Source organism: Cervus canadensis, chromosome 25, assembly GCF_019320065.1.
Source record: "Cervus canadensis isolate Bull #8, Minnesota chromosome 25, ASM1932006v1, whole genome shotgun sequence".
In the NCBI taxonomy this organism is placed as follows: Eukaryota; Metazoa; Chordata; class Mammalia; order Artiodactyla; family Cervidae; genus Cervus; species Cervus canadensis.
The window spans coordinates 48,134,387-48,151,203 of record NC_057410.1 but is presented as its reverse complement, the minus strand read 5'-3'; the positions used below and the strand labels follow the sequence as shown (position 1 = coordinate 48,151,203).

Genomic DNA, 16,817 nt, shown 5'->3' with positions numbered 1-16,817 from the left:
ACCTTACCACACTATAGTGATGCGCCCCAGCTTCTCTCCTGGGGTGGTGTCAGGGAAGGTGGAGTGGAAGAGTCGGGATTTGCGTCCCCACTGGCTGTTAGTGAGGGCCCATTCCCTGCTGTGTTAGTGATGATCACGTAGCACGCAGGCATGAGGCACTCTCAGCTAGGGCGTGTGCCGGTAGAAAGATACTGGAGACTTGGAAGCCCCACTTCTGCCCATCAGTAATGAGGAAACCCCTCCTCAGGTGTCAGTGAAGGCCCGCTTGGGATCCTGGACTTTCACCTCCCCTGCCAATAATGAGAAGGTGTCTTACTTCAGTCCCCCTGCCTGCATCAGAGGAATCCACACGAAAGGTTTAAATAAGATCCAGCATCTCATAATACCCCAGATGTCTAGGTTTCAAACAGAAGTTGTTCATCAAAACAAGAATCAAGAAGGTCTGACTGAATGAAAAGAGAATCGGTGGATGCCAGTGTCCTGCCAAAGCTGTTAGAATTGTGTGGCAGAAGATTTTAAAGCAACCCTCGTGAAAAGCCTTCAGTGAGTACTCTGAACACACTTGAAACAAGTGAAAAATAGAGGCTTAGTGAAGACCTAGAAATAGACTGTAAAGAACCAAATGGAAATTGTAAAACTGAAAATTAAAATAACCAAAAATTTTTTTAAAAAGTCAGTGGATAAGTTCAACAGCAGAAGAGAAGTGACAGAGGAAAGAATCAATGACGTTGAAGATGACAAAAGGAAATAAACTGAGGAAAACAAACAAAGGAGAACCTTAGGGGCCTGTGGTTATAACAGAATATCTAACATTGGTATGGTTGGAGTTCCAGAAGAAAAGAGGGTGGGGCTGAAAACGTGCTCAAAGATAGAATGGCCAAAAATTCCCCAAATTTGGCAAAAGACAGACTTGTAGTTTAAGAAGTAGAACAAACTCTGAACAGAGTAAACTCAGTGAAATCCAAACCAAATAAATGTATCATAGTGAAACTTCTGGAAACTAAAGACCAAGAAATAAAAATCTTAAACACCCCTTACCAGTAGGGATAAACCGTTCAGTAACAGTGGGTTTCTATTCAGACTCTGTGGAGGCAGAAGGGGCTGCTGTGTTTTCCAAATGCTGGATGGTTAGAACTATCGATTCAGAATCCCATGTCCAGTGAAGATATGTTTCAGGAGTGAAGGGGAAGAGCACAGTTTTAGATAAAGGAAAAGTCAGAATTTGTAGACAGCAGTCCTGCCCTAAAAGTGGCTAAGAGACGTTCTTTAGACAGACGGGAAGTGATAAAAGAGATTCTTGGAACATAATATCATGTAAGCAAAATTACAGGTAAATACAGTAGACTTTCCTTCTTATTCTGCATCTTCCAAACTATGTTTGACAGTTGAAACAAACATCACAATATTGTGTGCTGTGGATCTAAATGCATGTAGAGAATGGATTTGAGACAACTTGTATTGTAAACAGGTGAGGACAGAGGGATAGTAACGGAGGTAAGGTTTCCACACTTCACTTAAATTGGTAAAATGATGACACCAGTATACTGTGATAAGTTATATTTATATTGCACTTAGAGTAACCACTAAAATAGCTATTCAAAGAGATATACTCATAAATTCTGAAAAGCTCTTATAGATAGAGTTACGAGAAGTTTTTCAGTAACTCACAAGAAGATAGGAACAGAACAAATAGAAAACAAAAGATTAAATTATAAATTTATATCCTGACATATCAGTAATTAGAGTAACTGTTTGTGTGCGAAGTCGCTTCAGTCACGTCCGACTCTCTGCGACCCTCTGGACTGTAGCTCTCCTCTGCCCGTGGGATTCTCCGGGCAAGAATACTGGAGTGGGTTGCCATGTCCTGCGGGGGATATTTCTGACCCAGGGATCGAACCTATATTTCTTAAGTCTTCTGTATTGGCAGGCAGGTTCTTTACCACTACTGCCACCCAGAAAGCCCAGAATAACCATAAATGGTCTAAATATACAAATTAAAAGACAGATATCAGCAGTGTGGATTATAAAGCATGACTCAACTATATACTGTCTGAAACTCACTTCACCTACAAGAATATTGGAAAGTTGCTTGTATGGGCAAGTAGCAGAATAGAAATGACGTATGATTCCAAAAACAGGCAAAGACAGTACAAAAAGGAAAACTCCAGGCATATCTCATTTTATTGCATTTCACAGGTATTTCTTCGCTCTCTCTTTTTTTAACAAGTTTAGTTTTGTGGCAAGCTACATCAAGTAAGTCTTGTTGATGCCATTTTCAGCAGCATTTGCTTATTTCATGTCTGCATGTCACGTTTTGGTAATGCTTGCAGTATTTCAAACCCTCCACCAGCAAAAAGATTATGACTTGATGAAGGCTCAGGTGATGGCTAGCACTTTCTAGCAATTTTTTAGCAATATTTTTAAATGAAAAGATATGTTTTTTTAAGACATAAGGCTATTAATGGACTATAGTGTAAATATAACTTTTTAAAATCGAAATATAGTTGATTTCCAATATTATGTCAGTTTTAGATGTACTGCATAGTGATTTGACATTTGTATACATTATGAAATGATCACCACATTGTCTAGTAACCATTTGTTCCTATATAAATTTGTTATAATATTATTGACCATATTCTTTATGCTGTGTATTACATCCCATGGCTTATTTATTTTATAACTGGAGGTTTGTACCTCTTAATCTCTTTCAGCCCCAGCCCCTTCCCCTCTGATATCTCCGAGTCTGTTTTTGTTTTGTTTGTTTTTTTAGATTCCCCGTGTAAATGAGACCACATGGTAGTGATATTTGTGTTCCTCTGATGTGTTCCCCTAGCATAATACCTCTCAATCCATCCATGTTCTCACAAATAGCAAGGCTTCATTCTCTTTAATGGCCGGGTAATATTCCATTAAATATATAGATCACATCTTCTGTGTCCGTTCATACACTGATGAGCACTTAAGTTGCTTACATATCATGGCTACAGTAAATAATACTGCAGTGAACACTGAGGTGTAAATATGTTTTCTATTTAGTCTTTTTGTTTTCTTTGGGTAAATACCCAGAAGTGGTATTTCTGGGACACGCGACAGTTCTGTTTTTAATTTTTTGAGGACCCTCCATAGAGCCTGTACCAACTTAACAATTATACCAGCAGTGTGCAAGGATTTCCTTTTCTCCAGCTCCTCACCAGCATTTGTTTTTTTGTCTTTTGGGATGATATCCATTCTTACAGGTCTGAGGTGGCATCCTGTTTTGGTTTTGATTTGCATTTCACGGATTAGTGACCTGTGTGTCTGTTTTTCTGCCAGGGCTGTACTGTTTTGATTATTGTACCTTTGCAGTATAGTGTGAAATCAGGGAATGTGGTATTTTGGCTTTGTTCTTCTTTCTCAAGATTGCTTTGGCTATTCAGGTCATTTGTGTTTCCATACAAATGTAGAATTTCCTGTTTTAGTTCTGTGCAAAGTGCCGTTGGCATTTTGATAAGGACCACATTGAATCTGTAAATTGCCTGGGGTAATACCATCATTTACAATGTTAGCTCTTCCAGTCTGTGAGAATGGTGTGTTTTTCCATTTGTTGTGTCATCTTCAGTTCTTTTATCAATGTCTTAATAGTTTTCAGAGTACAAATCTTCTACCTCTTTGGTTAGATTTATTACTATGTGTTGTATTCTTTTTGATGCACTTGTAAATGGGATTGTTTTCTTAATTTCTTTTTCTGATGGTTTGTTATTAGTATGTAACCAACAGAGTTTAGTTTATTAATTTTATATCTTGCAACTACTCAATTCACTTATTAGTTCTAACAGATTTTTGGTGATGTCTTATATATAGTGTCATGTCGTCTGCAAACAGTGACAGTTTTACTTCTTCCTTTCCAATTTGGATTCTTTTTTTCTTTTTCTTGTCTCATTGCTGTGGCTAGGACTTCTAATACTGTGTTGAAGTGGAGGAGTGTGCGTCCTTGTCTTGTTCCTGATCTTAGAGGAAATGCTTTCAACTTTTTACTATTGAGTATGATGTTACCTGTGGGTTTTTCATATATGGCCTTTTTTTATATTGAGATATGTTTCCTCTATACCCCTTTTGTTGAGATTTTTATCATAAATGAATGTTGAATTTTGTTAAAAAATTTTTATGTATCTACTGAGGTAATCGTATGATATTTATGCTTCAGTTTGCTAGTGTAGTATATCATGCTGATTGGTTGGCTGTTTGGGTGGAGAAGGAAATGGCAGCCCACTCCAGTATTCTTGCCTGGAGAGTCCCGTGGACGGGGGAGCCTGGTGGGCTGCTGTCCATAGGGTCACACAGAGTCGGACACAGCTGAAGTGACTTAGCATGCATGCATGCATTGGAGAAGGAAATGGCAACCCACTCCAGTATTCTTGCCTGGAGAATCCCAGGGACAGGGGAGCCTGGTGGCTGCCATCTATGGGGTTGCACAGAGTCGGACACGACTGACACGACTTAGCATTAGCAGCAGCAGCAGGTGGCAGGGGCAGTGCTTAGGGTGTGCTGCCTGGATGGAGGGTGGGGCCAGGTTCTGGGGACCAATAGGCTAGAGGGAGGATTCTAAAATGCCGCTTTCCAGCCCTAGTGTTAGTGAAAGAGAAAGTTGCTCAGTCGTGTCTGACTTTTTGCGACCCCGTGGACTTTACAGTCCATGGAATTCTCCAGGCCAGAATACTGGGGTGGGTAGCTGTTCCCTTCTCCAGGGGATCCTCCCAACCCAGGGATCGAACCCAGGTCTCCTGCATTGCAGGTGGATTCTTTACCAGCTGAGCCACCAAGAAAACCTAGGGTTATTAGGGTAAAAGAAGTTCCCCAAAATAGCTGCCACCAATTTTTATATATGTAGGGGTCTTTTATTTGCTTTCTGCCACTCCAGAGGACTCTTTAAGCTCAGCTAGTAGATCTGTTACAGGCTTCTAACTATTGCCTCTTTGTGCTGGTACTTTGGAGTGTCTGAAATTTTGCCATTGTCTTTGAAAAGCAGAATCTCTGTCTCCTGTGGACCTGCAGCTTTCCTGAAATGGGTCCTGCTGCTTTTCAAAGCCAGATGTGTGGGAGCTTTTCTTCCTAGTGTAGGAGGACCCCGTGGCTGGGGAGCCCCACATAGGGCTTAAACCACTTCTTCCTTGGGGAAGACCTCCAGGATTGTGATACTCCTTCCATTTGTAAGTCCACTGATCCTGGAGATGTGAGCCCTGGTTATACTGTGTTCACCCCTTCCTGCCGTCTCATTGTGGTTCCATCTTTATTTCTTCAGTTATGGAAAACCTTTTCTGCTAGTCTTCAGGTTATTTTCCTAGAGAGTTTCTCTGTAAATAGTTTTAAAGTACTTGTATGCTGAAAAATTTTAAATGCCAATGAAAGAAATCAAGGATGATCCAAGTAAGTAGGGAGACTTACTGTGTTCATGAATTGGAAGATTCATGTAAATATATATATTTACAATATATATATTGTATGTATATATATATATTATATTATATGTATATATAATATATACAATAAATATAGTAAATATATCAGTTCAGTTCAGTTCAGTCACTCAGTCGTGTCTGACTCTTTGCGACCCCATGACCGCAGCACGCCAGGCCTCCCTGTCCATCACCAACTCCCGGAGTCCACCCAAACCCATGTCCATCAAGTCAATGATGCCATCCAACCATCTCATCCTCTGTCGTCCCCTCCTCCTCCTGCCCTCAATCCTTCCCAGCATCAGGGTCTTTTCTAGTGAGTCAACTGTTCTCATGAGGTGGCCAAAGTATTGGAGTTTCAGCTTCAGCATCAGTCCTTCCAATGAACACCCAGGACTGATCTCCTTTAGGATGGACTGGTTGGATCTTCTTGCAGTCCAAGAGACTCTCAAGAGTCTTCTCCAACACCACAGTTCAAAAGCATCAATTCTTCAGCACTCAGCCTTCTTTATAGTCCAACACTCACATCCATGCATGACTACTGGGAAAACCATAGCTTTGACTACACAGACCTGTGTAGCAAAGTAATGTCTTTGCTTTTTAATATACTGTCTAGGTTGGTCATAACTTTCCTTCCAAGGAGTAAGCATCTTTTAATTTCATGGCTGCAGTCACCATCTGCAGTGATTTTGGACCCAAAAAAATAAAGTCAGCCACTGTTTCCCCATCCATTTCCCATGAAGTGATGGGACCAGATGCCATGATCTTAGTTTTCTGAATGTTAAGCTTTAAGCCAACTTTTTCACTCTCCTCTTTCACTTTCATCAAGAGGCTTTTTAGCTCCTCTTCACTTTTGCCATAAGGGTGGTGTTGTCTGCAGTTGGTCTCAAATCCTGGCAAGATTTTTTTTTTTATTTGTATAACCAGTAGACTTAGAATATCTAAAACAATTTTGAAAAGGAAGAATCACTGTCTGCAGTTTTAACACCTGCTATATAGCTTCAGTAGTCAAAACTCTGTAGTGTTGCTGGAGGAATAAAATAATCAGTGAAACAGAATAGAGAGCCTAGAATTACAACCACAGAGATGTGCCCACAGATGTTTGACAGATGTATAAAAGCGATTTGGTGGAGGAAACATAGCCTTTTCAACAATTGATATTGGAGCATCTAGACATGCATAGGCAAAAAAATAAACCTCTACTCAGATCTCATGCTGCTGCTGCTGCTAAGTCGCTTCAGTCATGTCCGACTGTGCGACCCCATAGACAGTTCTCCAGGCAAGAACACTGGAGTGGGTTGCCATTTTCTTCTCCAGTGCAGGAAAGTGAAACATGAAAGTGAAGTTGCTCAGTCGTGTCCAACTCTTCGCGACCCCATGGACTATAGCCTACCAGGCTCCTCCGTCCATGGGATTTTCCAGACAAGAGTACTGGAGTGGGTTGCCTTTGCCTTCTCCATCAGACCTCATACTTTATTAATAAATTAACTCAAAACTGTTCAAGACTTAAATGTAAAATGTAAAACTATAAAAATCTAGCGCTACACAGAGATTTGACGTAAAAAGCATGATCCATAAAGGTAAAAATTGATCATTCAGATTTGAATCAAAATTAAAAACTTATGTTCTGTGAAAGACCCTGTTATTAAAATGAAAAAGAAGACTAGAGACTGGGGTAAAGAATTTGCAAGCCACATATCCAACAAAGGGATTAGTTTCCAAGATATATTAAGAGCTTTCAAAACTCAGAAGTGTAAAATCAAAGAATCCAATTAGAAAATAGTGTAAAGAAGAGACAGTTTTTACCAAGAGAGGTATAAAATTGACAGGCACATGAAAAAAATCTTTAACATCATTTTAGTCATTTGGGAAATTCAAATTGAAACTGCAGTGACTTACTGTTATATACCTATCAGAATAACTGCAGTAAAAAGTTACACCACATGCTGATGAGGATGCTGAGAGACTCACACATTGCTGGTAGACATGTAAAGCAGTACAGTACCCTGGAGAACACTTTGGCATTTTCTTTTAAAAAACTTAACATGCAGTACCATACAACCCAGAAATTATACTCTTAAGCATTTATCCCAGAAAAATGAAAACTGACATTCACACGAAAATTTGTATGTGACTGTTTATAGCATCCATACTCATATATTCATAATATTCATTCATATATTCATAATAGACCCCAAACGGAAGCAACCCCAAGTCCTTCAGTGGGTGAATGATTAAACAAACTAACACATTCATTCTGTGAAATATTCCTCAGCAATAAAAAGGAATGAACTAATGGTATATGCAGTAACCCAATGAATACCCAGAAAATTATGGTGAATGAAAAGCCAATCCTATAAGATTACATACTATATAATTCCACTTATAGAAAATTCTTGAAATGACAAAATTATGGAAATGTAGTGATTGGCAGAGGTTTATACGGGGATGAGGGGTAAGGGATGAGGGAAGTTGCTTTAAAGGATGGAAATACTCATTGTAGTGAGGGAAATACTCTGTATCTTAATTTTGTCAGTGTCAGTATCCTGGTTGTGATATTATAGTACTGTTTTGCAAGATGGGAACTCTGGGTATCGAGTACTTGGGATCTGCCTGCATTTTTTATTAAAACTGCCTGACCCACAGCTCACATCATACTTAGTGATGAAAAGCTGGAAGTATTCCTTTTAAGATTGGGAATAATACAAGGATGCCCACTCTCACCACTTTTATTCAACATTTTATTCCTGGACACAGCAGTTTAGAGAAGAAAAAGAAATTAAAAGAATCCAAATTGGAAAAGAAGTGAAACTGTCACTGTTTGCAGCTGACATTATGCTATACATAGAAAATCCTAACGATGCTAGTGGAAAACTGCTAGTGCTCATCAGTTAATTTGATAAGGTTACTGGATGCAAATCTAATATACAGAAACCTGTTGCATTGCTATACACTATCAATGAAATATCAAAATGGGAAATTAAGGAAACACTCTCATTTACCATTACATCAAAAAGAATAAAATACCTAGGAATAAACCTACCTAAGGAGATAAAACACCTGTACTCTTAAAAAAAAACTATAAGCTACTAATGAGAGAAATTGAAGATGACATAAACGGATGGAAAGGTATATGATGTTCTTGAATTGAAAGAATCAATATTGTTAAAATGACCATACTACCCAAGGCAACCTGCAGATTCAGCACAATCACTATCAAATTACCAATGGCATTTTTCTTGACCTAGAACAAAAAATTTTACAATTTGTTTGGAAGCACAAAAGACCTGGAATAGCAAAAACAATCTTGAGAAAGGAAAAGGGGAACTGGGAGAATCATGCTCCCTGACTTCAGACTGTACTACAAAGCTATGGTAATCAAAACAGTATAGTACTGGTACAGAAGCATATGTATGTGGATCAGTGGAATAGGATAGAAAGCCCAGGAAGAGACCCACACAGTTAGGGTCAATTATCTACAACAAAGGAGGCAGAAATATACAATGGAAAAAAGACAGTCTCTTCGAGAAGTGGGTGCTGGGAAAACTGGACAGCTTCATGTGAAAGAATGAAATTAGAACTTTCTCTAACACCATGTGTAAAAATAAGCTCAAAATAGATTAAAGACCTAAACATAAAACTGGATACTATGAAACTCCTAGAGGAAAACATAAGCAGAACACTCTTTGACATAAATCATGGTAGTATTTTTCAGATCCACCTCTAAAGAGTAATGGAAATAAAAACAAAAAGAAACAAATGGGGCCTAATTAAATTTAAAAGCTTTTGCAAAGGAAAACATAAACAAAACAGACAGCCTGTGGGATGGGAGAAAATATTTGTAAATGATGCTACCAACAAGGGATTAATTTCTAAAATAAAAAGCTCATATTGCTTAATATAAAAAAAAAACCCAATCAAAAAAATGAGTGAAAGACCTAAATAGACATTCCTTCCAAAGAAGACATACAGACGGCCATGAAAAGATGCTCATTATCACTTATTGTTAGAGAAATGTAAATCAAAACTACGATGAGGTGCCACTTCACACCAGTCAGTATATATTTACATATTCACAGGTTGGCAACAGAGCACCCTGCCGCCTAATCCCACTCCCACCAATGTTGCTCTTTCTCCTGTGTGCTCAGTCATGTCCAATTCTTCGTGATCCCATGGAACATGTAGCCCACCAGGTTCTTCTGTCCATGAAATTTTCCAGGCAAGATTATGAAACAGGTTGCCATTTTCTCCTCCAGGGGATCTTCCCACCCCAGGGATTGAACCCCTCTCTCTTATAACTCCTGCATTGGCAAGTGGATTCTTTGCCACCACTAGTCCCACCCAGGAGGCCCACCAATCATTAAAATGTCTACAAATAATATATGCTGGAGAGGGTGTGGAGAAAAGGGAACTCTCCTATGCTTTTGATGGGAATGCAAATTGGTGCAGTCATTATGGAGAACAATATGGAGGTTCCTTAAGAAACTGAAAATAGTTACCATATGATCCAGCAATCCCACTCCTGGGCATGTATTCAGATGAAACTCTATTTCAAAAAGATACATACACCCCAATTTTCATAGCAGCACTATTTATAATAGCCAAGACATGGAAGCAGCCTAAATAAGATAAGGATGGTATATGTACACAGTGGAATATTATTCAGCCATAAAAAATAAACTAATGCCATTTGCTGCAACGTGGATGAACCTAGAAACCATGTTAAGTCAGAGAAAGACAAATACACAGTATCACTTATGCATGGAATCTTAATAAATGATATAAATGAATGTCTTTTCCAAATAGAAGGATACTCACAGACATAGAAAAACTTACAGTGACCAGAAAGGATAATAGGGGGTGGGGGGAGATAAATTAGTTAGGAGTTTGGCATTAACATCTACACACTACTATGTATAAAATAGATAAACAACAAGTACCTACTATATAGCACGGGGAAATATGTTCAGTGTCTTGTAATAATTTATAATGGTAAAGAATCTGAAAAGGAATATATATAAATATCCCTTTATATGTATGACTGAAATTACTTTGCTGTATACCTATATACCTGAAGCTAATGCAACATTGTACTTAACTGTACATCAGTTTTTAAAATAGATTAAAAATTGCAATTATTTAAAAACAAAAAGTGGAATTAAAGAACTAAATTGAATCTGGGTGGTAGATTCACTTCAAAATCCCTTCAAATTTATTATATATTTGAAAAATTCTGTAATGAAATATAAATTTTTTCTGTATCTATAAAAGCAACATATCACTGTTACATCTTTACAATATTGTAATATGTATATTAAATGACAGCTTGGAAAACATCCAGGAATCACACATGTAGGCTTTTAACCGGGTGAAATGAGCCAGTGTTCACACAAAAAATTATATGTAAGTGTTTATGATGGCTTTATTTACAATCAGAAACTGGGAACAAGCATAGTCTCTCAGCTGGGGAATGGATAAGCAGACTGTGTTAAATTCTGTAATGGAATACTACTCAGCATTCAAAAGGAACTTACGACTAATACATGAAACAAATGGATGAATGTCAAATGCATTACCTAAGTGAATGAAACCAGATGTAAAAGACTGCATTCAGTATGACCCATTTTTCGTGACATGCATGCCAAGGAAAAAGTCAAAGGTCAGACCCCAGACTAGTGGCCGCCAGGGCTGTGCCTCGTGGCTCAGGGCGTCTCAGGGCTTGATGGGGCTGTGCTGTGTCTTGATATTTATGCTTATTACACAACTGTGTATATTCATCAAAACTCAGAGAAGTATACACAAAAGAGGGTGAATTTCACTGTATGTAAATTGTGTCTTAATTTTTAATAAGGAAGAAAATGTGGCCATTGCTGGGGGGAAAAATGTCTTGACTAAAAACAAGCCAGATTAAAGATAATTTTAGAAAATACTTTTTCAAATGCCACACGTTCGCCTTCTCTCCCACCAATATCCACCCTACTCACATACTCTTCCCAATTACACGTTCTCTAATGTCTTGATACAAAATTCACACATAATAGAGATAAAAAACAAATTGGAAGGGTGACATTTCACAACAGCATAAAATTAAACTCTGAAGTTGATATGTTTAATTATTAGTCTAAGTTAAAATTACACAATTAGTTCAGGATATGAATTACAGTGACTGAATTGGGGAAAACAGTCATTTATATGAAAAAAGTGTTTATTTCATTAGAAGCCAATGGTATGAAAGGGGTGCTAAAAAAGGTCTGATGTAATCTTGTCCTTCAGATAGGTAAATATTCAATGAGGAGAGTAATGTTTACACTCTGAGCTTTGTTAGATCACAACTGGAATATCTCATATAATTTTGTCCCCTAAGGTAACTCGAGAGACGTAATAGCTGCCTTTAAGTCTGTGAAGGGCTGTTAGGTAGGAGAGGCCATGTGTGTGTTGCTCCAGAGACACGGTCGTAGTAGCTGCTGGAGGGAGGCAGGCAGTTTCATACTTGGAGTGTCTCTGCAGTTAGACCGGTACGGAAGCGCAGTGGTGCTACAGCTGGGCTTTGAAGCACTGTCCTTTGATACGTGTTCAGAGGCACATCATCTCCATTCTGTGATCTCTGGGGCTCTGTAAATAAAATTGATTTTATTCTCTTACTTTGGTATATACTATTTACATGTATCATTCAAAACATCTTCTCCAGGCTAAACGTACTGTTTTCCTTATCTGATACAGCTGTGAGACCTTCAGTCATTCTGGTTGCCCTTGTCTCCTTAGATGTCCGTGCATTTGTTAAAATTGGGTAGTATTTTCACGAACTGTTTTTCAGCCCATCCATGTGTTAGCAGGGGGTACCTGCTGTTGTCTGTATCTGACTATCTAAACCCACTTTTATAACTTCTGTTTTCGTTTTCCACGACTTTAACCAGGTACTTTTAAATTATTTAATACCTCTTTCTAGAAATCAGACTAGCACCTTGAATACTTTCTGCACGTAGTAGGTATATTTGATAATTTCACCCCGGTTGTGTGTTTTCACAAAGGTAACAGCGATTCACATTGAGGTTACTTGAAACATGAAAAACTTTGTGTGTGTTTTTTTTTTCCTGTCCAGGAATTTCGGCAGAAAGTGATGCTGGGAACTCCTTTCCTAGTCATTTGGCTGGTTGGGTTTATAGCAGACCTAAACATTGACTCTTGGCTCATTAAAGGGCTAATGTATGGTGGCGTCTGGGCTACAGTGCAGTTTCTTTCAAAGTAAGTGTTGTTTTTAACTGTGTTTTTAACCAGACAGATAAAAATCATAATTTGCACCTGGCTATGTAAAATTAATTATATTTAGAACACTGCCTTTATGTAACATGTTTGATCTTAATGTAATGTTAAAGAATTTTGGGCAAATTTATATCTGAAATCGTTAACATTTTTAACATCATTGTGAAAAATGACTGTAAGGGTACTTAATAGTGACTAAGTCTAACATTTTAAGGCTAAAATACAGTTTTAAAACATTTCAATAGACATGAATGTGAGTTTGTTGAACTCTGAATGTAATATATTGCTTATTTCTGGTTAACTGTAATGCTTGAGCTTACCTTTCCATAGAAATTAAATTTTCTTTGGCCATAGGCAGCATGCAAGAATGAGGGAACACCTAAACACATGAGGAGTCTAAGCATATGAAGTGGGCTCAGTTGTTTTTTAAAATTTTCTCCTTTGTTCTCTAAGCATTGTGTTCATTCTGCTTTATTCTTATCCTTAAATCCTATTGCCCTAAAGTTGCCCATCCAGCAAACTAGGAAGTTATTTATGATCCAGAATTTCCCACCTAATTTCCATTCCTTTAGTACTTGGTTTTCACTAGAATTTCAAAAGAGAGTTCTAAAAATAATTCACAGAGATGAGAGTGAATGGTAATGCACCAGTGTGGTAACTCTCAGGAAGAAACTTAATCTTATTTTAGTGTTTACTTTCACCAAGAGGTGTAAGAAAGAATTCACCAATTCTGCCTTCTTAGCATACCTGGATGGTTGATCCTACTTAGTGTTTAATAAGATTTATCAGTGTTTATTTTTTCCTGAATTCTAAATGCTGTAAATAATGACCTTTAATTCCTCCAAACTAGCTGGTTCATTCTCTTTGAAAAGATGTGCTGAAAGCTTAGTGGGAATGTGTAGGTAAGGAGAAATAATGATGCAGCATAGAGAAAAACTCGGGTATCACTTTGCATTCATTTGTTAAAATTATAACATGCCTTTGGTGTGTAGTAAGCTGGATGATAGAGTTACTGTATATGCTAAAGTGGGTTTTTTATTTAAAAGAATGGGAATACAATGAAATTCTAAAGTTGGAAAGTATATAGAATATAATTCTAATTCTTGATGAATTAAAAGTAGCTTCAGACTTGAGTCATTCAGCTGTGCATTCATGTCTTACTGATTACTGTGGAAAACAGCCTTCATATTTAAGCATCCTGAATTTCTGGATTTTGTTAAAAGTTTACTATGCGGAATAGATGTAATTTTCATTTAAATAAATAAATCTTCATTTTTACAATGAAATATGGAGTTCACGTTTTATAAAACTTGTGTTTTACAGATCCTTTTTTGATCATTCAATGCATAGTGCATTGCCCCTTGGAATATATTTGGCAACCAAATTTTGGATGTATGTGACGTGGTTCTTCTGGTTTTGGAATGATATCCTTTGGTTATAAAGGTTTTATCTAAAACAATTTTTGTTTGCTATTTAAACAAATGTTTAATATTTAACATAGATGAGCTACTCACTATATGCTAGAATAAAACAGTTTTATTAGAAACATAAGTATGAACTAATGTATTTTTAAATGTTTCATATTTAATAAATTGCTTTTCAAAGCTGCTTTTAATAACATCAGTAGTAATAATAATATCAATAATAGTGACCATTAATTGAGTTTTTAAAGGGCATTTTCCTAAATACTTTGTGTTCCATTTACTACACATCCTATTATATATATGTTTATATTGTTGTCTCCATTTTATCGTTGAGAAAACTTAGGTTTAAATAGGTTAATTTGTTGTGATCCCAAGATCACACAGCCCCTCTCTAATAGAGGAGAGTAGAAACACGTATTTGTCTGACTCTGTGACGCGTTCTGCACCTTTCCACTGAATTGTGATTTTCATGTTTTACTGTCAGCATTTTCTCTGCACGTTTTCTTACTGTCACGCTTACTACTGTTCTGTTGCGATAGGTAACAGTTAATCTTCTCTTTTGCTTATGAAAAGCCTTTAGTGCTGTTATCTTCAGATGTTTGCAAATTATTTTGATGTACTTTTTTTGTTTTTTGTTTCAATGTACTTTTAAAACATAGTATAATTAGACATTGTAAATTTGTGTGTGCATGTGTGTACATCTTAAGAAATAAGGACAGTGTCTGCATTTGATATTTTAATAGAAAAAATCAGTAAGACAGTCTGTTTTATTATAATAAAGGTACATGATTGATGTCTTAGATCATTCTTCAAAACATTACTATCAATATGAAAAGTATATGATATTTTAAATGGTATGCAGTATTCAGTGACTTTTAACTGTGCTGAACAATATTAATTATTACTGATACCTGGCTTCACTTCACAGTCTTGCATATTATAATATTATGTTCTTTTTGTTAAGTTGTTCCGTGTATTAGACAAGAACAAAATATGTTTCATTGTGAAACTGAGCGACAGAATTATAACTGTGCTTCTAATTCTTAATTTTCACAGCATTATAGGATTACTTTTTAAAATACCTTCTTAGCATAGTGTCTATTGAAATTTTTTCACTTGCAGTTTTCACTAGCTCATTCTGGGCTTGTATTATACTTTGATATAAAAATTGTTCTTCAGAGATTTATTAAGCATTAGAATTGTCTTATTGGATTATTTAATGAGTAAAACATATCTGCTCATTTTCAGTGCCTCATCTGTTTTAAATTTATAAAAAGCACTGACCTCTGAAATGACTAGTATTTCAGACATGTTTTCTAGCTTGGCTTCCTAAATCGGACGGTAAATTTTATGTTTTAAAAAAAAAATCCAATTCACATCTCAGAATGTTTTAGACTGTTGCTGTACTGTTAATCTGTTTGCATTTAAATAGAGAAAAGCAGGATAATTAGTAAATTACAAATAATGAAAACTTTATGCCAGAGAGTTTTATATAGTCCATATATCAACTTTTGCTTAGAAACTTCAGATGGCACTTAAGCACTATACTTGGAGACCATTTTAAACAGCAAAATCACCAACATAAAGCACACAAATGCTAAACAAGAAGGCAAAGTATTGCCTTGTTTAGCTCAACTGGAAATGTGTGCATAAGGCAACTCATGTTTATTGTTACTTTGCACATATTCACAAATGACTGCAGAAGCGTTCTAAATATTGGTTTTGGGGTTACAAATAAATTTTAGCTAGTAAACATAACTATATAAGTTATTTTAGTTTCTCATATGTTACTCAGCTTCAGTGTTTTTGTGGTGATAATGAGTCTTGTATTGATATAAACCATTTGTTATAATAAATAAATTCTACTATTTGATTTATAGTTCTTCAGGTATATTATTTTACTTGGTTCTCAGAACAATTCTTTGAGATTAAAAAAAAAACCACACAAATCATAATGCTGTTTTCTAACTGATAGAAAAATTGAGGTTCATAGAAGTAGTATGCCTTTCTCAAAGTTTCATAGCCAGGTAATTATTGAGAGTCTGGTATAGAACCCAGTTCTTTGACCTGCTGCAGTATATCTTCAAATGCCCTGTATTATACACTGACCATAATTTGTACAAGGAAATAATAAGAGATCCGATCAAAGGTTTATTTACAAAGAAGTTTATCATTGTACCATTTATAATAGGGAAAAAATGGAAATAACCTGAATAGGAGGATAGATTTATCAGTTATCTGACATGTGGTATACAATAAAATATCCATTAAAATGCTTTTTTGAGACTTAGTGATGTGGGCTCATACTTGTAACAAATGAAAAAATACTAAATTGTATTTACAGAGAGATTCTAGAATGATAAGAGCTGGAAGTGAGCACATGTAGTTTTAGCTGTGGTTATTTCTGGTTGTGAGATTTGTGAGTGATTTGCTTGCACTTTTGTTTGAAAATTTTGTTCATACTTCTATAATTATCATACAACCCTGAAATTCGCTCTCGTAAATAATATAGTCTACTGTTTAGTGTGTTGACAAAATTTTCGAAATAGGTTATTAGGAATTCTGTATCTAAAAATAAATTATTTTTCAGTCAGGTCTTAAGCTTCTTAAATCAGAGGTGGATGTGATCATTGTTCCCATAACATTTAATGACTCAGAATATTCTGCAGAGTACTTTGGAGAGGCAGGATAGCATATG

The 16,817-nt window shown here is 36.5% G+C and overlaps 1 protein-coding gene across 1 annotated transcript in view; it reads left to right on the top strand.

Annotated features, from left to right (window-relative positions):
* Positions 1–16,817, top strand: part of ZDHHC17 (zinc finger DHHC-type palmitoyltransferase 17) — a 95,869-nt gene that overhangs the window by 64,118 nt on the left and 14,934 nt on the right. The window contains exons 9-10 of the mRNA XM_043447284.1: positions 12,535–12,677; positions 14,019–14,119. Of these exons, the coding sequence (XP_043303219.1) occupies positions 12,535–12,677; positions 14,019–14,119 (244 nt within the window). The remainder of the gene's footprint in view (positions 1–12,534; positions 12,678–14,018; positions 14,120–16,817) is intronic.